Source organism: Megalobrama amblycephala, linkage group LG17 (assembly GCF_018812025.1).
Source record: "Megalobrama amblycephala isolate DHTTF-2021 linkage group LG17, ASM1881202v1, whole genome shotgun sequence".
In the NCBI taxonomy this organism is placed as follows: domain Eukaryota; kingdom Metazoa; phylum Chordata; class Actinopteri; order Cypriniformes; family Xenocyprididae; genus Megalobrama; species Megalobrama amblycephala.
In genome coordinates, this window is record NC_063060.1 from 385,001 (window position 1) to 409,016 (window position 24,016).

Genomic DNA, 24,016 nt, shown 5'->3' on the forward strand with positions numbered 1-24,016 from the left:
TACATAAACACTATATCACATTCTTCACTATCAAGTTTAACCTGAATGGATTTTAAAGGTAATGAAATTAAGATAATGTATTTTCCGTCAGTATTTGACATTTTTCCCTCGCAAAGCTGCATTTATGGAAACACTTTAGTATAAGGAACAATTCTCACTTTTAACTAGTTGATTATTAGCTGCATATCGTCTGTTTATTAGTACTTATAAAGCAGATATTAATGCCTTATTTTGCATGATCATAATCTACATCCCATAATCCTTGACAACTACCTTACTAACTATTAATAAGCAGTAAATAAAGAGTTTATTGATGCAAAAGTTGTAGTTAATAGTGAATGTGTGTTCCCATACCAAAGCTGTCGGGCAGTTTCTCCGGAGTAAAGCGTGTGTAACTCACTTGTAACTGCGGTGCAGCTCCAGCACTTTCTCCTCCAGCTCTTTGGTCTGGTTTGGAGCCAGACGCACGTCGCTGATGAATCCCTGCGTGTCGCCGTCGCTGTCGCCCAGCTCGGACTGAAGCGTGTACGAGCCCAACACGGCCTGAGTGGCGAAAGAACACGGCAAACGGCCGGACAACACGTCGTCTCTGAGCTGCAGACACAGGTAATACCTGACGGAGAGACGCTGAGGTCAGGGCATGTTTACAGCGCCAGCTTTACTTTACTATCACTGATATATTCATTACACGTGCATGTCGATTCAAAGCAGTTTCACATGTTAGAGTGCAGTAAGTGTTCTGCTGTCAGTCAGCTATAATATAACACATGTTATCTTAATTAACGGCAGTGATTATAATTTGTGCATGTAATTATTACAATATTAGGATAATATTTGTTAGTTTTGTCGATCCAAAGTTGGCTGCAAAGGCTGGATTGAAAAACAAAAATAGACAGTTCTTCATATTTTGATTTAGTTTTTATTTCTGCATTTTCCATTTTCGCTTTAGTATTTTTATAGTGAGTTTTATTAGTCACTTTTATTATTAGTTATTAGTTATTTCAGTTCTAGTTTACTACATCAAGTTAAAGTAAATAAAAATGAGAAACTTTTTATAAAATGTTTTATATTTTATTTTGTTACAGATTTATGGAGTGTCAGTATGTCATTTTTATCAGTTATTGTTTATTTGGTAACACGTATCAATAAGGTTTCATTAGTTAACTACATTAAATAACATGAACTTACAACGAACAATGTTAATTTCAGCATTTACTAATACAAAAATAAGTTTAAATTAAATTGTATTTGTTATTGTTAGTTAATTCGCTGCGAACTAACATGTATTTTTATTAACTAACATTGACAAATTATTAAATGTTGTAAAATATAAAATATGTTAGTTATTACATTAATTAATGTTAAAAATGAGACATTGTAAAGTGTTTTTAGATATGTCTATGTAGTTTTTATTACTTTTTATTTCAGTTTTAGCTACTTTAGTACATCAAGTTAAACTAAATGAAAATAAGAAAAAAAATAATATAAGTTTTTTTTTTTTAATATTTATTTTACTACAGATTAGTGGCGTTCAGAGCAGTGTTATTTTTCTTTATTATTTGTTTATTAATTTTTTATTATTGATATTTTGAATTAGTTTTTATTTCTGTGTTTTCCATTTTAATTTTATTTAAAGTTTTAGTAATTCTGTTGTGTTTTTGTCATTTTTTATTAGTTAGTTTTGTTTTTTTTAAATATGTAAGTAGTTTCTATTAATTTTTATTTCAGTTTTAGCAATTTCAGTACATCAAGTTAAACTAAATGAAAATAAGAAAAGCTGCTTTGGCAAAAATAAAATAAGTTTTTTTAATATTTATTTTACTACAGATTAGTGGCGTTCAGAGCAGTGTTATTTTTCTTTATTATTTGTTTATTAATTTTTTATTATTGATATTTTGAATTAGTTTTTATTTCTGTGTTTTCCATTTTAATTTTATTTAAAGTTTTAGTCATTTTGTTGTGTTTTTGTCATTTTTATTAGTTAGATTTTTTTTTTTTAATATGCATGTAGTTTCTATTAATTTTTATTTCAGTTTTAGCTATTTCAGTACATCAAATTAAACTAAATGAAAACGCCTGTTAACTAGCTGAAATAAGTTTTTTTTATATATATATTTTATTTCAGTTCAGCGTTCCTGTATTTTCCTGGTTTAGTTCAAGGTAACTCTATATGAACACCTGGTGATGTCCTCAGACAGCTGCGCCGGATCCGGAGGATAAAACTTCACGCTGAAGGCAAAGTTCCAGGGACCAGCTGAAAAACATCAAAAACAACTTCCTGTAAGAACTGGAGGACGTTTGGATGGAGACAATGAACGTGTCTGTTAGGAAAAGACGTACTACTGATCTGCTTCTTAATCTCCTTGGAAGAGTCCAGCCAGTTCTGTGGGGAAAAACAGGAGGTTCATCACTGAAAGAAATGACTGAGACGTGAACGCAGAGGAAGAAGAGCAAACAAACACCTTCTGGCCTTCAGCGTCCCGGTACGTAATGCCGAAATAGTCCTTCTCCAGAAGATTCAGGTGGTCACAAACCTTCTCAAACAGCGCCTGACCTTTCGCTCGTTTCTGCTGACCACAAACAGACACACAGATTCATTAATAACGAGGGAACTGTAGCGAGTAACAAAGATAAAATATTAAAAATAATTAAGTCAAATTAAAACACTTTATATATTTTTAGTGCCTTCAAATCAATGAATTGAGATTAAATGCATTAACATAAAAGTTTGTAAATATATGTGTATATGTATATATAAATATATATATTCTGTGAACTAATCAGTACTTATTATTACACTATAAAAATCATCTTTTCATAGTGTTTTCATGCATGTGCATCTGTGACTGAACGCCCAGTGAAACAGACGGAGACCATTTCAGAAAACACGCCGTGCCACGCCCGTTTCACACGTCCTGTATACGCCTCACACTTCAGTGTGTTTAAGCCGGGCGTGTCCAGTCCTGCTGCCGGAGGGTCAGTGTCCTGCAGAGTTCAGCCCAACCCCAGTGACACACACCTGAACCAGCTGATCCAGATCTCACCAGCTTACTACAAACATCCAGCAGAGTGTTGAAAACCAGATTTAAGATCTCCTGATATTATAGTTAAGAGTTTCTCATGACATTTATGATAGTTAAGACTTTATGACCTTAAATTTAAGACTTTTTAAGGAGGGCTGAATGATTAAACGTGATTATCAAACTTCAAAGGCATTAAAAATTAAGAAATTAAGAATAATAATAAATAAAATGATAATTAAATTATGTTTTTCAATTTTACAGTACAATAGTATTACAATAGTACTATATTTATTTCTTAATTTGTTTAATATTTGTATTTAATAACAATAACCATAATAAAAATCATAAAAATATATTATTTTATTGATATTATATCATAATATATCATATTGATCAGTTGATGAATCACATTATTTCTGTGAGGCAAACTGTGGATCTCTACAAACCCGAGTTATTTTAGTATCATTCAGAAACTATTATAGTTTTTCATCAATATTTTGAATATGAAAATTTATTTAGTTTTTTTTTTTTAAATGTCTATATAGCTTTTAATAATTTTTATTTCCGTTTTAGTTATTTTAGTACATAAAGTTAGACTGTTTTTATTTTGATACTAATATATATTTATAAAATGATAATATGAATGCTAAAATAAATGATATATTTATTTATTTATTTTTTCAAACAACAAAATAATGTTGTTTATGGTTTTATTTTCAGTTAACTATAATAACTCCACTACAAACAAAATGGATTTATTCCATTTGTTCAGCCTGAAACGTCATTAATTTATTGAGATTTCTGGACTCCACTTGCTCAACACAGTCATGTGACAGCAGTTTAATTAGTCCTGACCTCACGTGTCATTGACTCACAGTACGGGTAACGCTATCCGGCATCCCATCAGCACCCACCTCCACCGTGCAGGTGTAGTCCGTGCCGTCCAGCAGCGTGACCTTACAATCCATGACCTTCAGTCTGTGGCTCCTGCCCAACGCTGACCAGGACACTCTGCTGCTCAGAGACTTCTGGGAAATGTAGTGATCCTCGTGCTGCTGCTGGAGTTCTGATGAACTGCCTTCTGATTGGCCCTCTGTGCAATACTGCAGAAACAGCCAATGAGCTCATTAATCTCTAAATCACTCTTATTTTATATATTACTATAGTTTTTATTAATTCAGACATAATAATAATTTCATAACGACCCTCTCGACGGCGGTCTCGTGTCACGGCTTCGTCTCAGAGGCTGACGCTGCTATCTTCATCATACAGGTTCATTTCAGCACTTTTCCATGAATAGATTTTCATCATTAAATCACGTTACATAATCTCTGTTACCTACTTTCTAGACAGATCCTGAAACTCTCTCTGGGATTATATCTGCAAATCCACAGAGAATGTTCATGACGCCTCATATACGTGACATAAAGCTTCTTATATACGCCGTATATCATCAACATGAACAGAGACGCAGTGACAGTCAGAGATGCACAGGTTTATGCTAAATTCAGCTTATAAGACTCATGCCTTTATAAAATGAGCACTTTTGAGGAAGAACTAGTCATTTGACAGGTTCATAGCAAGTGTGAAAGTTTAGTTTGAAGCGCTTGGCAGCAAGTAAACAATAAAGATTAAACTAAACACAACACACACTTTACATGTCAGATGGGTTCAATCATTTGGTGACTAACCTATAAAGCAGACCAAACTACTGACCTGACAGAAACACTAAAGCCGGGGCAATTCCTGTTTCACCATCCTCAAATTTAAGAACTTTTTAAAATTATAATTAAGACTTTTCTCATACAATTTTAACATATTTAATAGAGATGCACCAGTTGACCGGCCATCAATCAAAATACACGATCGGCAACCAGGCGGTTTTTCATATTATTCTGGCCGATCTCTGTTCTGCACTTACACACAAACTGCATTCCCAAACTGGCTTTTGTGTGGAAATATTGCAGTCTGTATAAAGAACATTAAGACAGGCCGGAGAAAAAAAAAAATCGGAGAAAATTTCATTTTCTTTTCCTCTTACCAAGTGTTTATAAGTGCAGCGCTGATTTGTTTACAGCAGTAACCAAGTAAACATTCTATATCGCTGCCGTTCCATAAGCGCCACCTACTGTCAGAGAGTGAATCTGCACTGTCATTCAGTCCGTCTGCTGTTTTTGATTTGTGCAGGTGTGTTTTATGAAGAATCATTTCACAAAGCTAAAGTCAGAACATTCTGTTTTTGCTTTAAAGGGTTAGTTCACCCACCGACATTAATTATTCACCACCCATAAGACCTTCGTTCTTCTTTCGGAATGCAAATTAAGATATTTTTGATGGCCTTACAGGTTTGGAACGACATGAGAGCGAGTAATTAATAACAGAATTATCATTACTGAATGAAAGTTTTTTAAATCCCTTTAAATACTGAAATTTAGTGATTAAAATGCAGTGGTTGCTTCCAATTTTAAATGGCTACAGAATTTTTTTGTTTAAGGTCAGTTTGGCCTGTAATAGAGCAAATAAATAAATAAATAAAAAAATATCGGCAATCGTAATCGGCCATGAAAAATGGTGTTCGATGCATCCCTAATATTCAAGGATTTTTTCAAACTGAAATGAATCCTCATGTTGTGTTCCGCTTATTCTGGTTTTCTTTTTTTCTCGAAAATTCTAGTTAATGTTAACACGTTGGACAAAAACCTACCCAATAAATGTTGTATTTTCGGGGCTATTTTTCCCAACTTGTTACACTTGTGGCGTTCCCTGGTCAGAAATGAACATCTACAAAAAATTGCTTGTAAATCTCTTGCTATGCTGCCATTGCCAAATATTGTATTGAATCTCATCAACTTTCAATAATCACAGGTTTTGTGTTTCTGTTTGAGACTGACTGATCATAGGCCTCATTGATCCGAGTTTATGAACCTGAATTAGTTTTTTTACTCAAACACTGAGGTGATGAGCTCAGATCAATGACGTCTACGATCAATCAGATCCAAAAACAAAACAAAACCTGTGCTTATTGAAAGTAAACAAGTTGATAAAAAGATTGAATCCAATATTTGGCGATAACATAGCATTATGAGGGATTTTTGAAAGGCGGGTTTAATTTCTGACCCGGAACACCAAATCAGGTAATGGGTTTTTTTTAGCACAGCATAAGTGTTGAGAAATTTTAAGGACCCTGTAACACACAGAGACTGGACTGAGAGTCGTGTTTACCTGAGGAAAGCTCACGCTGACCCGACTCACCTGGTGCCGTGTGTCCGGGCTGCCGAGTCCTGATGCTGGGAAGTGCTGCGGGGGGGACGGTTGTGCTTCTGTCTTCTGGACGTCCGATTCTGAGCCTGCGTCCGTCGTCATGGCCAGTTACACTGAAATGTCACAGGGATATATTCAGGCTGGGCATTTCACAATCTGACTGGACTGAATTCTTCAGTGGAATGAACAGTGTGGGTCTCTGACCACATACACGTTTATATTTAGCCTGATGTTTACTCTGCTCTGTATTTTTAAAAGCAGTGGATCTGCTGTAGTACACAAGCTTTTAATGTCCTGAAACACATTTAGACTGCGGCCGTGGTCCCTTGAAAGTGTGTTACGGTAGACAGACATTCCTTTCAATAGCCGTTTCAACTTGTTTATCTGTGACAATCCAACCAGTCTCTGAAGATTCAACAACAAATAACAAAACTCAAGCAAAATGACCTGTTTGACTGAATGATTTAAAAAAACTGTTGTTTGGAAACAACAATGTGCTGAAACTGATTATGTTAATAAAAGACAATGTTTTTTTGTTTTTTTTTAATACATCTGAAAAAATATATTCAGGGTCTAGACTTTTAAATGACAATAATACACCCGCAACAATAGGTGGCGCCAAATACGTGTAAAACGAGTGTGCCAAGAAATATGATGTGTTGGAGTGTAATGTTAAAAAAAGACGCTAGTCAAAGAAAAGCTTACCGTCTAAGAGCCACGCGACTGTCATGTTTGCGTGCCTCGCTGACGGGACGTGATTTTAAAAAGTAAGACGGTACCCAGATTTCAAAACTACAATAATATTTCACTCCTACTGTTAATTGCGTTCTGGAGAGCGTCAAAGGTTTCTTTTTACAGCATGTTTTTGCAGAATTGAGCAATGTAGCCAATCACAGACATATCTGTTGATTTCTTGAACGCAGTGGCCAATCAGAGGCGTTTAAGTTAGTCCGAATCCACTCGCCGCTCAAAACGCAGGAGTTTTTGTTCAGTGCCGAATTCTGCACGATCCTCACATTATAACAAACAAAACTGATCCATTCATGAAGACAGTCACGAATCAGCCGTTTAAAACAAATGATTCTGTGACATGCTGCCACCTACTGGCGGTTTTAGTTTAATTTTCAAAGAATCATTTCAGTTATTTTAAAGGTTTTTACAAGATGTAATATAAGTCTAAGGTGTCCCCTGAATGTGTCTGTTAAGTTTCAGCTCAAAATACCCCATAGATTTTTTTTTATTAATTTTTTTAACTGCCTATTTTGGGGCATCATTAACTATGCACCGATTCAGGGTGCGGCCCCTTTAAATCTCACGCTCCCTGCTTGCTTACCTAGTCTGATGATTCAGCTGTGCACAGAACCAGACGTTAATACTGGCTGCCCTTGTGTAATGCCTTGAACATGGGCTGGCATATGCAAATATTGGGGTCATACATATTAATGATCCCGACCGTTACGTAACAGTCGGTGTTATGTTGAGATTGGCCTGTTCTTCGGAGGTCTTTTAAACAAATGAGATTTACATATGGAGGAGGAAACAACGGTGTTTGAGACTCACTGTATGTCATTTCCATGTACTGAACTCTTGTTATTCAACTATGCCGAGGTAAATTCAATTTTTGATTCTAGGGCACCTTTAATAATTTATTATTTCTATATTTAAAACTTTATATTTAAAACATTAATCTCATAACATTGTTATCACAAGTGCTCCTAAAAAGAAATGTAAGTGTAGAGCCCTGCCTAGCAAATGTTTAGCACAATATCTTCTGCTTCATAACGGACTGACGTGTGTTTGTTTGTAGTCTCTGACAGCCCTGGTATCTTCAGAGGCGTGACAGTGATGTAAACCATCAGCGGATTCTGTTGGTGTTTCTGGAGAGCCGCAGTGGAAAACTGCAGGAATTGTGCGACTGCATTCTGTCAGACTGATTCTGTGAACTTTAATGGCCTGGTGCAGAAATGTAGGTCAAACTGAAGCGAGCGAACGGCCCTCCAGATCTGCTCGACATCAGCGAAGAGATGCTTATTCCTCTATCCTATTCTCTGAGAGGCAGATAAAACACATCTTCATGAATAATAACGAGGATGTACAGTAGCTGTGCTGTGATTATGACAGCAATTATAACGAACATCACTCTGGAACTCCAGTTCTTGAGCATTTGTGGCTAAAAATAGCTGCACAGCTGAAGAAAAACATTAATGAGCCCCATACAGACGAATGCTGACTTAAAAATGAATGGATTTCACTAACTAAAGGGGCTGACTGAATTAAAGGGTCGAAAATAAACAGCAACACTAATAAAAATCAACATAATTAGAAAGTTCTTATTCATCTTGACTTATTTGGTTCACATTCTGTTGTGTATTTTCACACACTCCTTGTTTCTTCTTTGCTCTCACATTTAAATGAGAGATGTATCAGCTGATAAAGCAATTATTTTCAGTCATCAGTCAAACAGCCAATGATCAGAGCCGATTATATCCTGTCAATCAAAAGGGGGTGGAAAAACATGTCAGACTGCAACTCGTACTGTGTGTGTTTAATTTAACCAGAACACTTAATCAGTGTTTGTGATGCAGGAAACATCAATAAAACAGTGTGAACAATGTCACTTAACCTTTCATTATCCTCAGTAAAGATTATCCAATGTTCACAGTTCGTTAGTTAGCTATTATAAACACTAGAGAGGAGCTTATTTATGGTTAGATATATATGCATGTTTGAATAAATTTGCCATGAAGACAAGTGTTTATAAAAACTACCTTTTCACAAACATTTCAGGTTTTTTTTTGAGTATAATTATTATATCTGAAAATAAATAACAGTTGAATATAATAGTTTGGGCTCTGTTGTAACTTTTAACCTATAAATATCAAACTATTTGTATATATCGTTTTGAATAATTGGCTATCGGAATATCAGCAAAGAAATTAGTATCGGTGCATCTCTAGTCTAAACAATATAAGACCATTCTAATATAACTGATAACCGCTTTCTCTCTTCCTATTTAAAAGGGAACTACATTCATAACTGCTCATACATTAAGTCAGACATTGCAATTATTTAACAATTACTGCATTTAAACAAACAACATTGTGTTCAAACAATTTTGACTCAGAAATTGCTTGTAAATTTCACAAATAATTGCAATAGTATTTTCTTGTAAAACGTACTCCAAAAATCTTTGTTTCCTTTTACAGTGCACTATTGCTCTTGTAATAAAACCCCATCAGTGGAATATTTCAGGAATTTCCCTTCAGGGATCAATAAACTATGTCCATCTATCCAACGACAGAATCTCATGCTGCATGTGCATCAGAAACACCTTCGGCTTTATACCCAATCCTGACGCTCTTAACAAGTCTGAGTAAAACAAGCACCTGGAGACATACGAGCCGTCCTGACCTGACAATCAGTCCATTAACTCCAGCACAGATGGGTTAAACCCTCTTAAAGGCTTAAACGTCCTCCGCATCAAAAACGCAATGGAGACGCAGTCTGAGCCGTCTGTGACCAGATAATGCCGAGTTCATCAAGGTTAGGTTTGTATTAATCCCTTTATTATTCAATTTCACATACAGCTTCATAAGAAAAAACCAACTATATGCACTCAGTCACAGACAATTAATCACTTTATATCACTTAAAATAAACGCATAATCATTCTAACCCACAGAAACTATCCTATATGAGGTTACCATGGCCTAGTAGTTAAAGGTCAGTGCTGGTAATTAAAAGGTCAATTTATGAATTATCATCGTTAAGTGGGACAGAAACCAATGTTACTGAAATAAATGTACTGAAAAATCAACAAACTTCTTGTCCACATTCACACACACATTCTAGTCGAGGACAATGTTTCTCGATCAATACAGAATATTGATTTACAATCAGCAACATTCTACAAGTGACTCTTGGAATGTAAGAAACACGGTTCTTCTAAACATCGTCAAATCAACAAAGCCATCTGAGAATCAGCGGAACAGTGTGATAAATTTGTTCGATGTTTCGTATAACGCACTTTGAATGAACAAAACGCTATTTTTATAAAGTTATCATTTTAGGGATTTTAGTATTAAAATGTCTCAAGACTGATGCATCCATTGACCAATGAGATTTCAGAAGGGGCGGGTCAAATATTTTATACTATTTTTACATATAAGCATAACTAAAAGTGGTATGGCAGTGTCAATCCGAATTCAGTGCAAGTTTGCTTCATTTCAATCCGACCCGCCTTGTTCTACATCAAAACGGATCATATGCGTTCCGAGTATGTAAACGCAAAAACGCGTGAAAAATGCGCGCAGAAATGACTGACGCGTCAAAAAAATAATAACAATAATCAAATATATACATAAAAGCTCGGGTTTGCAGCAGTTTTGGGGTAAATCACCAGTGTTTTGACAGCGCAGAAATCAGGATATGAGTAAGTGTCCTCATACAACATCCGTAATATTAAACGATCGCTTTGTTAATATAACGTTAACGAATGTATTTTATATTTAACACGCAGATGTTTCGCTGCTGTATTCTTCTAAACATAAACGCCAATGAAGCACAAACACAGATTTATTTAATCCAGAACGTTCTTACTCCTGCATCTGTAGGAAAACATGTCAATCAAACGCGTTTGTAAACAACACAAGCGCATGAACGTTACCGTAGGTGCCGCGGCGTTCCTCTCCTCGGGATTTGCGCTCCTCTCTAGCCGCCAGCGGAGCGTCTGACAGCGGTCAAGGCAGGCTGGAGTCTCCGCTCTCATCAGCGGGAATAGCGGGACTGGAACCGGGAGGAGCGCGGGGCGGGACGCGCAGTGAACGGGGAATTCAAATTCACGTCACTGTACGTACGCAACTGCAGAGAGCGCGAGAGCAGATGAACAGCTATGACGCAGGAGGAATGTTGTGGAAGTGTACAGTAACAGTAATAATTTTATATTAAACAATTTTTTTTCCTACTGACTGTTGTACTGTACTGATAGATGCAAGTTAGATGTGTTTTATTCATTTAAATCAATATGCATTTATTTATTTTTTATGTATTTGCTTAGTATTTTTTTTACAATGCTTTTGTTTATTTTATCAAATTTTATTCATTTAATTTTATATATATATTTTAAATTTAAATAAAAGGTTTTTTATGTAGTTTTATTTAAATTTACTTATTTACTGTTTAAATTGTATTTATTTTAAATAGTTTATTTTAATGTAATATGTTCATTTATTATTTAAATTTTTTTTATTTTAATCAAATTTATTTTGTATTTAGATTATTAAACTAAACCAAATAAACTTTATTAAAATAAAAATAATTAAACAATTTTATATAAATATATAAATAAATAAATAATAAATTAACAGTTTAAAATAAATGGCATGGTATAAATAAAATCCTACATTTAGTCCTACATTTAAATTATTTAATCCTATATTATTTGCATTTCTTTCTAAACTTTTCTACGGACCCCCTCGTGGCCCCTGAGTCTATAATGTCTATATCTGTGTGTTTTTACACACCCTGTGGTCTCTGTATACATGCAACAACACTAATTTCAGATCTATAACTTTTAACGCACATGCAGACTCTCTCTCTCTCTCTCTCTCTCTCTCTCTCACACACACACACACACACACACACACACACACACATAAAGTGGCTGTTTTAAAGTGGTGGTCGATACGAGGTCTGCAGGCTTTAAGCTTCTTCTGTAAGCGTGCACACAAACCCCAGCTGGTGTTCGGCCCCTGTAGAGACGGACGCGTGTGCCGTAATGACAGAGCGCCTGTGGTCCGCTTCTTCAACAGATGGAGGAACTCTGGGTGGAGCTGCTTCAACATGCTTTACAAGGCATTAAACTAAGTCTACTAAAGATTTTGGCAAGTATTAAAATGCTAAACTTGAAGACGCCAACGCATTTGCAACTGTAGTTTTCTCACAAGTACAGTATGAACAATACTTAAGAAAAACATTTTAAGAGAAATAAATGATGATGGAAGCTTGTTTGGGAACAATTTTTGTTAACATTAGTAAATTACATTATTAACAAACTAACAATAAACAACACTTCTACAGCATTTATTAATCTCAGTTCATGTTTTTTATATATTTACTAATACATTTTTAAAAATAAAATTGTATTTGTTAACATACTGCAACAAACTAACATGAACAAACAAACAACAATTGCATTTTTATAAACAAACATTAAGAAAGGTTAATAAATGCTGTAAAAACATATTGCTCATAGTTAGTTTTTATTTAATTAAATTATACAATTCACTTTTAAGTAAATAAATAAAATAATATATAATTAAACTTATTTTTACTTTTTATACATTGATAAGTTTACATCTAAATTCACAATTACGAGAAAAAGTTTATATTTTAATTAATTTATTTAAATCAAATTTAATTTATTTTAATTATTTTTTTAATCATTTAATTTATTATTTATTTATTTAAATCAAATTGTATTTATTTACATTTTTATTTTAATCAGTTCAATCATATTTCATTTATTTATTTTTATAAATTGTATTTATTTTAATCTAATATTGTTATTTATTTAATTAAATAAAATTGTTTCATTTTAATTAAATTGATTTATTAAGTTAAGTTTTATATCTCTCAATGACTTTATACTTTTTTATATTTTTATGACTTTTTTTTTCAGAATTAATAAATATAAACTTCTATATAAACAATTCTGAGGGGGGAAAAAGGTCAGAATAGTGAGATATAAATCAGAAACGCTTCCATGATAAACCGCTGGATGTTTATGATGTGAGGAACGGAGTGAGCGTCACGCGCGTTTCTCCTGCAGCGAGTCATTACTGTAGTTCCTGAATGTCTCAAACACCAGGAGCTTTTAAATAGTGTCTGAAAGCAGAAGATCCCAGAGCTGCTTCAGATCGCTCACCGTTTGAAAAACTGCATGAAATCAGAGCGACATGCTCCTGCTCTTACTGTGAATGATTCATCCGTCTATGTTCAACCTGAAGCACCTCATATAGCGACACTGTCACTGTCCAATCACGTGCTCACGCTGCGTTTCTTGGAAAACCAGAAGTAATAATGGGTAGTGACAAATGTTTCATTAAGACAAAGATCGCTGCTGAACCACAAACTAGATTATAATCTGTGCTTTCTGTTTACATTTATGTTTAAAATCCGTTTACTTTTAAGAATGAAATCGCTCGTAAACATACTTTATCACTAGAAAAAGTAATAACCCATGAAAGTATGCAATCATTTAAGAGTTTTCTCCTCATACAGAACCTTTCTGGCATTAAACATTCTTTAAAATAGAGTGAAGAACTCTAGATTTCTATACTGAACCTTTTCTTCTAGTGTAGATTATAATCCAAACTAATCTGTGCTGCTCTTTATAAACAGAGACTTTTACTTCTATGAATATCCACACAATACTGCTGAATGAAGAAGAGAAGTACAGAAGTTTAACTGCAGAAGAGTTAGAAAATAGAAGAACGCTATTTATAAACGGCCAAAAATCTTTCAGTAGCAGAAAATATCCTCCAGTAAATCTGACAACAGCTCAGAAACTACTGAATAATGACTCATAAAAGAGAAACAGAGAGAGAGAGGACTTCCACCAGAACATCTGCTGCTGACCTCCAGTGATTTACTGTCAGTGAGAGAGACTGAAAGCTTGTTTTAGTTGAATGACACACACACACACACACACACTGTAGGGAAATCAGTCTCTGTAACACAACATGCGGACGGCAGCGTGACACTAACAGAGAAAAGACAAGTTTCCACTGGCTGGAAAGCAGTTCCTCCCTCGCCCGGAGCCACACGACTGTCACTGTCTTCATTTCTCTGGAAGCCAAAACTGAGTGTTTACTTCATTAATTCACATTCCTGTGAGTGATTCCTCAGTGCACGTTATTCTTTATAACCAACATCATGTAATAATTGATATTACAACACAAAAGCCCAATCCATTCAAATGAAACATTCATTCAGAGCGTTCATGCAAATTAACCAATTAAAGAGAACCTCTTTTGTCTTCAGTGTGTAATGCTGATGTTTGAGCATGAAAAAGCTCATTATTCTCTTATCAGTGTCAGTGTTTCTGAACTCCATCTTGAGTTTTCTTCACAATATTCCTCATTTAAATAATTTATCCACAGAATAAAGTGGCGGGACATTTCCCAAACACCAATCACAACACACTGCTCCAGCCAACCAATCAGAGCACAGAAGGAGGGGCTTCATAGAGACAGGAACTAAACAGAGCGTTACTGACAGACTGGGAAGAGAGGAGCTGCAACAATGGAGAATATGAGGAGAATAATCAACCTGTTCTAGTGGAGCACAAAACAACATCAAGACTTAGAAAAAATGACGTCCCAGGGACTTTTTTGCCGTAGCTTCAATTAAATTAAAATAAATTATATGATCTAATTAAAGTTTTTAAAATATCCCGACTGCTTCAATGTCCGTCAGCAGCTTGTAAAGGCAAACGAGATTCAAAGAAGCGTCTCAAACGCTGATGTATGAATGTGCTCCATTCAATCTCCACTCTAAAGCATGACATTAACATTAGGACTGGTGAATCTGCATAACGAGAACACGTCACATGACACATGGTATCTGCTGACATTGACCTGTAGTGCTGTAAGAGACGGCCGTACGTCATGAGTTTCAGTTATCTTTAAACCAGTTTTCAGCAGCTTTCTCTCACTCTACCAGCAATATGACCGCATGTGACCTTTGGATAGCAGAAATATCTGTGACGGCAAATTCTTCATATTGCATGACAAGGACAAAGGGGAAAAACACATACTGTACATAGTCCGACGTGTAAAAATATCAAAAGGAAAATGCACAAATTTCAAATATTACATTAACGAGAATTTGGGAGATAAATTTGACATTTTGATAAATTAAACAATGCAACAAAAAAAAAAAAATGCAAATATATTTTGAATTAGGCTTTATTTTTATATTTTTAGATATTTTATAATTTCTAATTTTCATTAAGTTTAAGTTAAGATAATATTTATATTTTATTTCAGCTTTATTTCAATTAACAATGTTTTTTTTTAGTTTTAGTTTTAAATGATAATAATACTGACTAATATTCCTTGCAGTCAAAAATGACAACAATAGAAATGAACAGGAATTTTTAAATAAATTAATTAATTTAAAATGAAGAGAATTTTTTGGGGTGTACAATCTACAAATCAGCCACGATGCAAAAAAAAAAAAAAAAAAAGGCAAACAATGAAGGGGTTCGCTGAAAAATAATTTTAAAAATTAGAGAGAAAAAAAAAAATAGATTGATTAATTAATTGTATTTTAAAATTGCGGAATCAAATGGACCATAATTACTGCATAAATATTACGTAGTACCATAAAATTCATTCAAAAAAACTAAATATTAAATAAAAAATATATTATTTAACAAATACATATATATTATTTTTAAGATAGGAAACATTTAGGTGTCAGACTTTATAAAGTGGATCATAAATATTATGTATTATCATACAAAATATGAAATAAAAAAAATATTATTGAACAAATATATCATTGATTTTACTAAAAGAAAAAAAATTAAATTTGAAGTGTCAGACTTTATAAAGTGGATCATAATTATTGCATAAATACTACGTAGTACCATAAAATTCCCTCAAAATACTGTACAAAATATTAAATAAAAATATTATTGAACAAAAATATATAACACTGATTTTACTAAAAGAAAAAATAAAGTTACATTTGAGGTGTTTGGCCACTTCTGCCAGGGGAATGAGGAGCAGCAGAGGGTTAAAAGTGTTTTTAAGACGCATCATTTCGGTTGCTCAAACATCCCACTATAAATACCCGCCGACAGGCTCTTGCCCACTGCGACGGCATGTCTTTATATGGGCAAAAGAAGCGTCATCCACGCGGGTGACAGGCCAATCTGAGGCGTCTTATCAGACCTTTGACTGAAGACAAGGTCTGAGCTGTTATCTGGACTTCTGCTGAGCTTCACATAACGCTCACGTGGAGCAGGACTCAGGAACTTGGAAAGAAAAAGTGCAAAATGAGCATGAATAAGTGCGAGCAAAGTCTATGAGGCCAGGCGGTGCCAACTCAGCTGAACGGTGAGGAAAACAGCCCCGAACGAGGGCATCTCCATACTATGAATGACTTGGACCTTTGAGCGGCTCCTTATCACCCGATAAACAGGCAGAAATGCACCCACGTGACCTTTGACCCCGACGAACTTCATCATCCTGCAGTGGACTTACATGAGTTAGAAGAAAACTGAAGAATGCTCCGTTTCCACCAAAGTTTTTACTGTTTTAGGAGGTCAATGTCAAGATCTCATTGGGGTCAAAGGTAAAAGTTCAACCCTCCTGTTGCGGGTTATTATTAAAGCTAAACTATTAAAAAAAAATTTGATAACTGAAATAAAGTAGTTAAACGTTAGTTGAAAAACTTAAACTAGAGAGTCCAGAAAATTGCACTGGGTTTATTTATTTATTTATTTTTTAAATATTCTCAAATATTTAACGAATCATTTGATTGACAGCAGTGGTTCTTGAGTCAAAGTTGTTCAGAATGTGGAGATCTAACATGAATATTGTGTGTATGTGCAAAATGTTGCATGATATTTAATGTGTAAAACACGACAGTGCCACCCAGTGGCTGATTTCTTTCAAATATAGCACAGACCTCTAGAGCCGCGAGTCAAACAGGCCCAGCGAATTTCATTGCGATTGGCCTCCGTTAACCTTGTCTGATACATCCTCAAACTTCATTGGCCGATGGTGGCCATGTGTTTTAAGATATGCAAATGTCCTCATAAACAATCATGGCACCTTGGACAAAGACACTGCATGCCAATTCTTACGTCAATCAGACTAACAGTTGTGTAGTTATAGCGGTTTTCAAGTTTTTTTTCCTGTTATAGTGCCACCAAGAGGCCAATCGCTGCAACTTATTTCACATGACCACAGAAACATTTTGGCGCCACGTAACGACGGTGAATCGAAAATTAAACTTTTTATGTTAATTATCGATATTCACTCTCCAGAGCATCTTTCTGTACTGGTTTGTTTCCGATCGGGCGAAAAACCCCGGATTAGTTTGCAAAAGTAGGTTTTGGACAAAATTCAATATGGTGAAAATTTTTACCCTTTTGAATTTGACTGTGAAACTCAAATACTCTGAAAAAATTACTTTCCAAAATTGCAAATAAAACAAATACTATTGGAGTACGTTTTACAAGAAACTTTCAGTCTTTCTACTTCAAATTTCTCATTTAATTCAATGCATTCTTTGCAATTATTTGTAAAAATTTACTAGCAATTTCTGAGTGAAACTGTTTCATAAAACAATTAAACGAGTAAACTCTGAGTCTTAAATTTCAGTGGCCGATTTCTTTTAAAATCAGCACAGACCTCTAGAGACGTGAGTCAAACAGGCCCAGCGAATTTCATTCTGATTGGCCTCCGTTAACCTTGTCTGATACATCCTCAAAATTCATTGGCCGATGGCAGCCATGTTTTTCAAGATATGCAAATGTCCTCATAAACATTCATGACACCTTGGACAAAGACACTGCATGCCAATTTTCAAGTCAGTCAGACTAATGGTTGCGTAGTTAAAGCAGTTTTTTTCATGTTATAGCGCCACCAAGTGGCCAATCACAGCGATTTTTTTCACGTGACCACAGAATGAGTCCATACATGCGTGTACCAATTTTGGTGAAAATCTCTCATTCCGTTCAAGATTTATAACCATTTTAGTAAAAGCGACCCCGCCCACTTCGAACATTTTGGCGGCCCGTAACGACGGTGAATCAAAAATTCAACTTTTTTTTTTTGTTAATTATTGATATTCCCTCTCCAGAATCTTTCTGCTTTGGTTTGGGTTTTGGGTTTAGTCTCTGACATGCTAAAATAAAGGTCGTCTTTTGTTTTTTGTCTTTTGTCAAAGAGTTGATTTCTGGTGAATTGCATGGAAATCAGTGGTGGGTCAATTTAAGCATTAATGCAACCAAAACTCATACAGCCTTTCCAAAACACACCTGTGTGTCAAAAATTTGCACACACATTCATGAGCCTAAATGAGAAAACTGCAAGAAGGAATAAATGGGTTAAGCAGTGTTTAAAAACCCAAATATCTGAAACGCACTGATCTCAAGTGTAACTGCTCCAAAAGAAACTCACGGTAATTAACGGTTCGACTTCCCACCGAGATTCTTCGCATCTTTCCCATTGCCGACTATCTGCACGTTTATCAGATGTGTGACAAAAACCTCCAACACAAACCTGCAGACGACTGAAATCAATATCCTCATCCAGACTTAAAGATCAGGTACAGAAAACCAACAGGTAAACAAACGCTATCAGAGTCAGACAGTCACTATCAAGCACAGGACAGGATGAGAATGAGCTGTGGAGCAACTCTACAGTATTTAACCAGTCTGGAATGTTTTCTTATAGATTTCTCAGTCATGCGTTTCACGTAGAAAGACAAAAATCCAAATGCACATCAGCAAAAGACGGCGGGAGGAAATGAAAACAAGCAAAGCAACAATCGTTTCCTCTTTCCAAAGCAATCTTCACTTAGTCTGCAGTCACACAGAAATGACTCAAACACACAAGGTAAAAAAGACTCCATCAGCACACAGAACAGGATCGCCCAATATATGCAAATGATCCTCAATGACGGCATCTTTTGCTGAGTACAACAGATGAGCAGTCTGGCTGATGAACTGACAGATTTAAAGACCATACGCTGCGAAATAAATCATGTTCCTCCTCTGTGTTTCTGTCTTGATATCTAAACATTCTTAAATCAAGATACATTTACTGGAGAAGAGAAATGACTGAAGATATTAAGTTTGTGTTTAAAACAAGAACAAATATCTGCCAGTGGAGTCAGAAAAATAAACTTCATTCAAAGAGAAAACAAGATGATTTTTCTGACCTCACTGGCAGATATCTGTTCTTGTTTTAAACACAAACTTAATATCTTCAGTCATTTCTCTTCTCCAGTAAATGTATCTTGATTTAAGAATGTTTAGATATTTGTGCTGGAAAACAAGACAGAAACACTGAGGAAGAACAGAGTTTCTGCAGTATTTCAGCTTTGCTTGTACTTAACATTTGCTTCATTTCAATAATATTGCTTAATAACATAATCATGAGCCATCGGTCACTCTGCGGTCTACTGGTGAAAAATTATTATTATTATTAAATAAATATACTGATATATTATTATTGGTCGAGCACTAAAGTCATTCATAGCTGTGCTTTTCATGTTGAAGTGAATCTGAAAGGGTTCTCGCCGTGTTCCTGGAGTATAATTTAGCAATTTTAGGGGGTTTCCTGTTCTAGAAATACATCAAAGGAGGTTTTTTTTGGGAAAACCCCCAAATGTCAAAGATATCCGCTGACCGCAGGATGGAAAAGTGTGTTTCTTTTGGAAAGTGACTCACCGGACAGACAGAATCCAGATGCACACATCCACATCCACGGCAACCAGGAGCCCATAATCCAGGGAAAAGAGGAAAGAGAAACATTCAACATCCATATTGAGTGATCAAGATCTCAAACAGATGAAGAATCAGATATCTGACGTGCAGAGATGAGTTTTAAACTAGTGTATTCACGGGTAGTTGATACGATATACTTTTGGAAAGTGTGGCATGATACATATATATATATATATACAGCATCTAATACTGATTTAAACAACTTTTTGATGATTCTTTCATAACTCATGCACATAGCTTTTATGAGCTCATAATAATTGAGGCAACATGAAAAAGAAATAATATACTATTAAAACTCATTTGTCACACCACATGACCATATAAAATGAACTACTTTAGTCATGCATATTAATAATATGTGTGTGTGTGTGTGTGTGTGAGCACTAATTTTTACGTCTAAAACACTCCACTAAATTTGAAGGTTTCTAGTAATCTAAAACAATCAACATTTTCAATAGTTGAACAGCAAAAACGCACTTTTTTTGGATCAGCTACTGAGTTTCCAAAGTCACTTTGAACAGAAACTCACTCACTGACACATTCAAAGCAGAACTATATGGTTTCATACACCAAATTATTTATAAAATGCACACGTAAACATCTTCCTAATCTTGTCTGAACTAAAGAAACAACGTTAATACGCACTTAAAAACATTGAAAGTTGGTACACAAACACGTTAAACCTCACCTGACACAGAGTCGCTCTCAGGGGATCCTTTAAGAAATGTCAGTGAAGATCCAAACACACACTGTCAGGACTCGAGCAGAAAGACTGTCTCACCTGACGAGCTTCCACTTCAATCACACGCGCGCGTTCACAAGTTTCCTTGGGCGGAGGCTGGTACGGGAAGGCCACGCCCCCTGTGTCTGTGATTGGCTCGCTGTCGTCTTAACCACGCCCTAAATCTAATCCCCTCCTTCCTGGAGTCTTATCTGGGAAGGGTTATGGGTTTATTATGGGTTTATTTGATAAACTTTGATATGTGACTGTAATGCTTAGGTAATTTGATTCAGATGTCATTGGTGAATATATCATCCACTGCGAGATTTTGTGTATTTTATGTAAATAAATGACTCATTTTAAAGTTTGCAGCCTTTTAAATAATAAAAAAGCCAAAGGAACAACAATCATAGGTGTGTTTCCCTATGGATATTAATGTTTATTATATTCTGTGGTAACATGGATGTGCAATTCTAGATAAAGAGATAATCTCAGATCTTCGTGTTGTTCACCTGATGTGACCTGAAGAATATCAGGAATAGTGAAGGTCAAACTCCATAAACTAAAGCCTTTAGAGCAGAAAAAACAACCTGTCAGTGACTCATTTATGAATTTGTGTATATTTGAATAACATGGTTTTCCCTCTAAAAGTGCATATTCATTTAAATATAATTTGTGCTGCAAACTCCTTTTGTAGGAAAAAAATTTAACAGGAACTAACAATAAACAACAGCATTTATTTCAAAAACGCACTAGTAAATGCTGAAATGAACTAAAATGAATAAATGTTGTAGGTCTGAAGCAGATCACTAACCCTGACTAATTCTCCACTAGATGTCAGTATAGACCTGTTTATAACATCATAGAGAGACAGCAGAAGATCAAAACAGGACAGGATCAACTCAAAGAACTTTATTTTGATGTAGCAGCTAAAACTATTGAACAGCTACAATCTCGAAAATCACCAACAGTGTCTAAAAGACCTGAGTCCTCAGCTAAATCAGTTATTGCCCTTGTGTATACAATATCTGCTCACTAAAAATGAGTGAAAATACAAAAACAACAAGTGCAAAGTTGCATAATATGAGCTGTGTGTGTCTATAACATCTGAAACATGAACACTGATGTTAGTGCTGCTGTCCCACGTGGACACAATATTTTCAGTGATTACGCTATTTTATAATAAACATATAAAAACTGTGACAGATATACAGTGAAGTCTAAATATAACAACAGATACGAGTCGATCGAAGCTACACAAAACATCCTGTAACAGTTCGTCAAAAGGCACGGCGCTTTTCTACATCAGAATCATGTTAATGACTCAAAACAACTTCATGTTCTTTTCTTACACTCATTTATATCTGATACTGACACACAATACAGTACAAATAGAAAGTAAAAACACTGGAAAGTCTTTAAAAGAACACAATATACGCTCTCATTAAGTTACGAAAACGTTATTTCTCTGAACGTCCAGTTTTTGTATTGTTTCGGGTTATACGAATGTTAGGAAACGTTCCATTTCATTGTTTATGAGAATGTTACTTTTGAATGTTCTTTGAACAATTAGTAACATTTAAAAATTGAACGTTCTATACTGTTCATAACGTTGAGAGAACCTTGCCAGAACGTTCTGGGAAAGAAAGAAATGGTGAAACGTTTTAAGGTTGAACATCTTGATTTGCTACCGTAAATAAAGCTAAAAACTGCATAAAAACTTTTAGTTTAATTATAAACTACTTCATTAGCGGCAGCGCCTACACCTGCTGTCAAATGACTCATCTGTGAGTAAATATAGACATATTCTTAAGCTTAATTACTTTTAATTTCATACAGAATCAGATGAGTTCATGTGCTCGCATCAGATGAATTATGAATGTTATGATGCTTTTTGTTCCTCGTGAGTCAAAACAATATTATCATCTTTCAAGATGTATTTTTATAAAAGTGACTTTTGTTCTTTAAATGAAGGTTTTGGAGTGACATGATGGTGAAATGATGACAGAAGTTTTCACTTTTAACTACAACAACAACGAAAAATTTTACAAATTCCAGAAATGCTGAATAAGAATGTAGAGCGAAATCTAGAATTCATAAAGAGAATTCATATAAACATCATTAGACTGAACACGGATCTTTGCTACTAATATATAAAATGATGAACATCTTACACATTTACTAAATGGTTTTCATTTTTCATCCTGCTTCAAATGTTTGAGATGGGTGAGATTTTATCATATTTTTGAGAGTCACCAAGGCTGCGTTTATTTGATCACAAATACAGTAAAAATGTGAAATATTATTCCAATGTAAATCAGCTGTTTTCTATGTGAATATATAGTAAAGTGTAATTTATTCCTGTGATCAAAGCTGAATTTTCAGCATCATTACTCCAGTCTTCAGTGTCACATGATCCTTCAGAAATCATTCTGATATGATTTGATGCCAAAGAAACTGCTCTGTCACTTTTGATCAATTTAATGTGTCCATAATGAATAAAAGTATTCATTTTAAACTGCAAACTTTTGAACAGTAGCGTACAGTGACCACAAAAAGTACACGGACACATAAAAATGTCTGAATGTCATTAGATACAAAATATCACTTTACAAACATTTGACATTTGATTTCTGTCTTGTTTTCCAGAACAAATATCTAAATATACTTAAATCGAGATACATTTACTGGAGAAGAGAAATGACTGAAGATAGTAAGTCTTGTTTTATGAATAATGTATGAAAATGAAGCGAGTTTTTGCTTAAAGGGCCGGTTGATTATGATTTGACTTTTTTAACTTCAGTTAGTGTGTAATGTTGCTGTTTGATCATAAACAACATCTGCAAAGTTACGACGCTCAAAGTTCAATGCAAAGGAGATATTTTCTTTTACAGAAATCGCTTTTTAAGCGGCTGGTAGGAACTACAACGAGCTTCTTCCTGGGTTAGTGACATCACTAACCCTAAATTAACATAAACCCCGCCCCCGAGAACACGCAACAAAGGGGGCGGGGCCATGTTGGGCTGCTTTAGAGAAGAGGAAGAGTTGTTTTTGTAAATGCCGTCATTTTACGCCGGACTGCTTCACAAACGAGGGTCAATTCAACACAAAAGATGAACATGACGGCACATGCTAGTGGATGAGTTGAATCAACTCCACAGCAACTACATCAATTTATCCACTAACCATTCAGAAACGTCTAAAAGTTGTAACTTCTTCCTGAGTCTCTCCATCAGAGTCGACTCCGGTTTGAACAATGTAAGGCTGAACACTTTCGTCATTTTGGCTGCGTGAGATTCTCCAGCTTTGTTGTTGTTGAGCTGTTAAAGCTCCGCCCTCTTCTGGAAAGGGGGCGGGAGCAGCAGCTCATTTGCATTTAAAGGGACACACTCAAAAACGGTGTGCTTTTGCTCACACCCAAATAGGGGCAAATTTGACAAGCTATAATAAATGATCTGTGGGGGATTTTGAGATGAAACTT

The 24,016-nt window shown here is 35.0% G+C and overlaps 1 protein-coding gene across 8 annotated transcripts in view; it reads right to left on the reverse strand.

The window, feature by feature from the left end:
• The window catches only part of epb41l3b (erythrocyte membrane protein band 4.1-like 3b), a 44,743-nt gene extending 24,131 nt beyond the window's left edge, over positions 1 to 20,612 (reverse strand). For 2 of the 8 annotated variants that reach the window (XM_048164731.1, XM_048164732.1), the window contains exons 1-7: positions 10,950 to 11,117; positions 6,276 to 6,397; positions 3,938 to 4,126; positions 2,463 to 2,570; positions 2,341 to 2,383; positions 2,179 to 2,254; positions 401 to 613 (exon numbers count right to left, since the gene is read on the reverse strand). In XM_048164731.1, coding sequence (XP_048020688.1) covers positions 401 to 613; positions 2,179 to 2,254; positions 2,341 to 2,383; positions 2,463 to 2,570; positions 3,938 to 4,126; positions 6,276 to 6,386 — 740 coding nt within the window. In that variant the 5' untranslated portion in view covers positions 6,387 to 6,397; positions 10,950 to 11,117. Of the gene's footprint in view, positions 1 to 400; positions 614 to 2,178; positions 2,255 to 2,340; positions 2,384 to 2,462; positions 2,571 to 3,937; positions 4,127 to 6,275; positions 6,398 to 10,949; positions 11,118 to 19,757; positions 19,809 to 20,502 lie in introns of those variants that run through there. The other 6 variants (XM_048164728.1, XM_048164729.1, XM_048164727.1 and 3 more) reach the window with 6 other exon arrangements.
• Between the last annotated feature and the right edge of the window lie 3,404 nt (positions 20,613 to 24,016).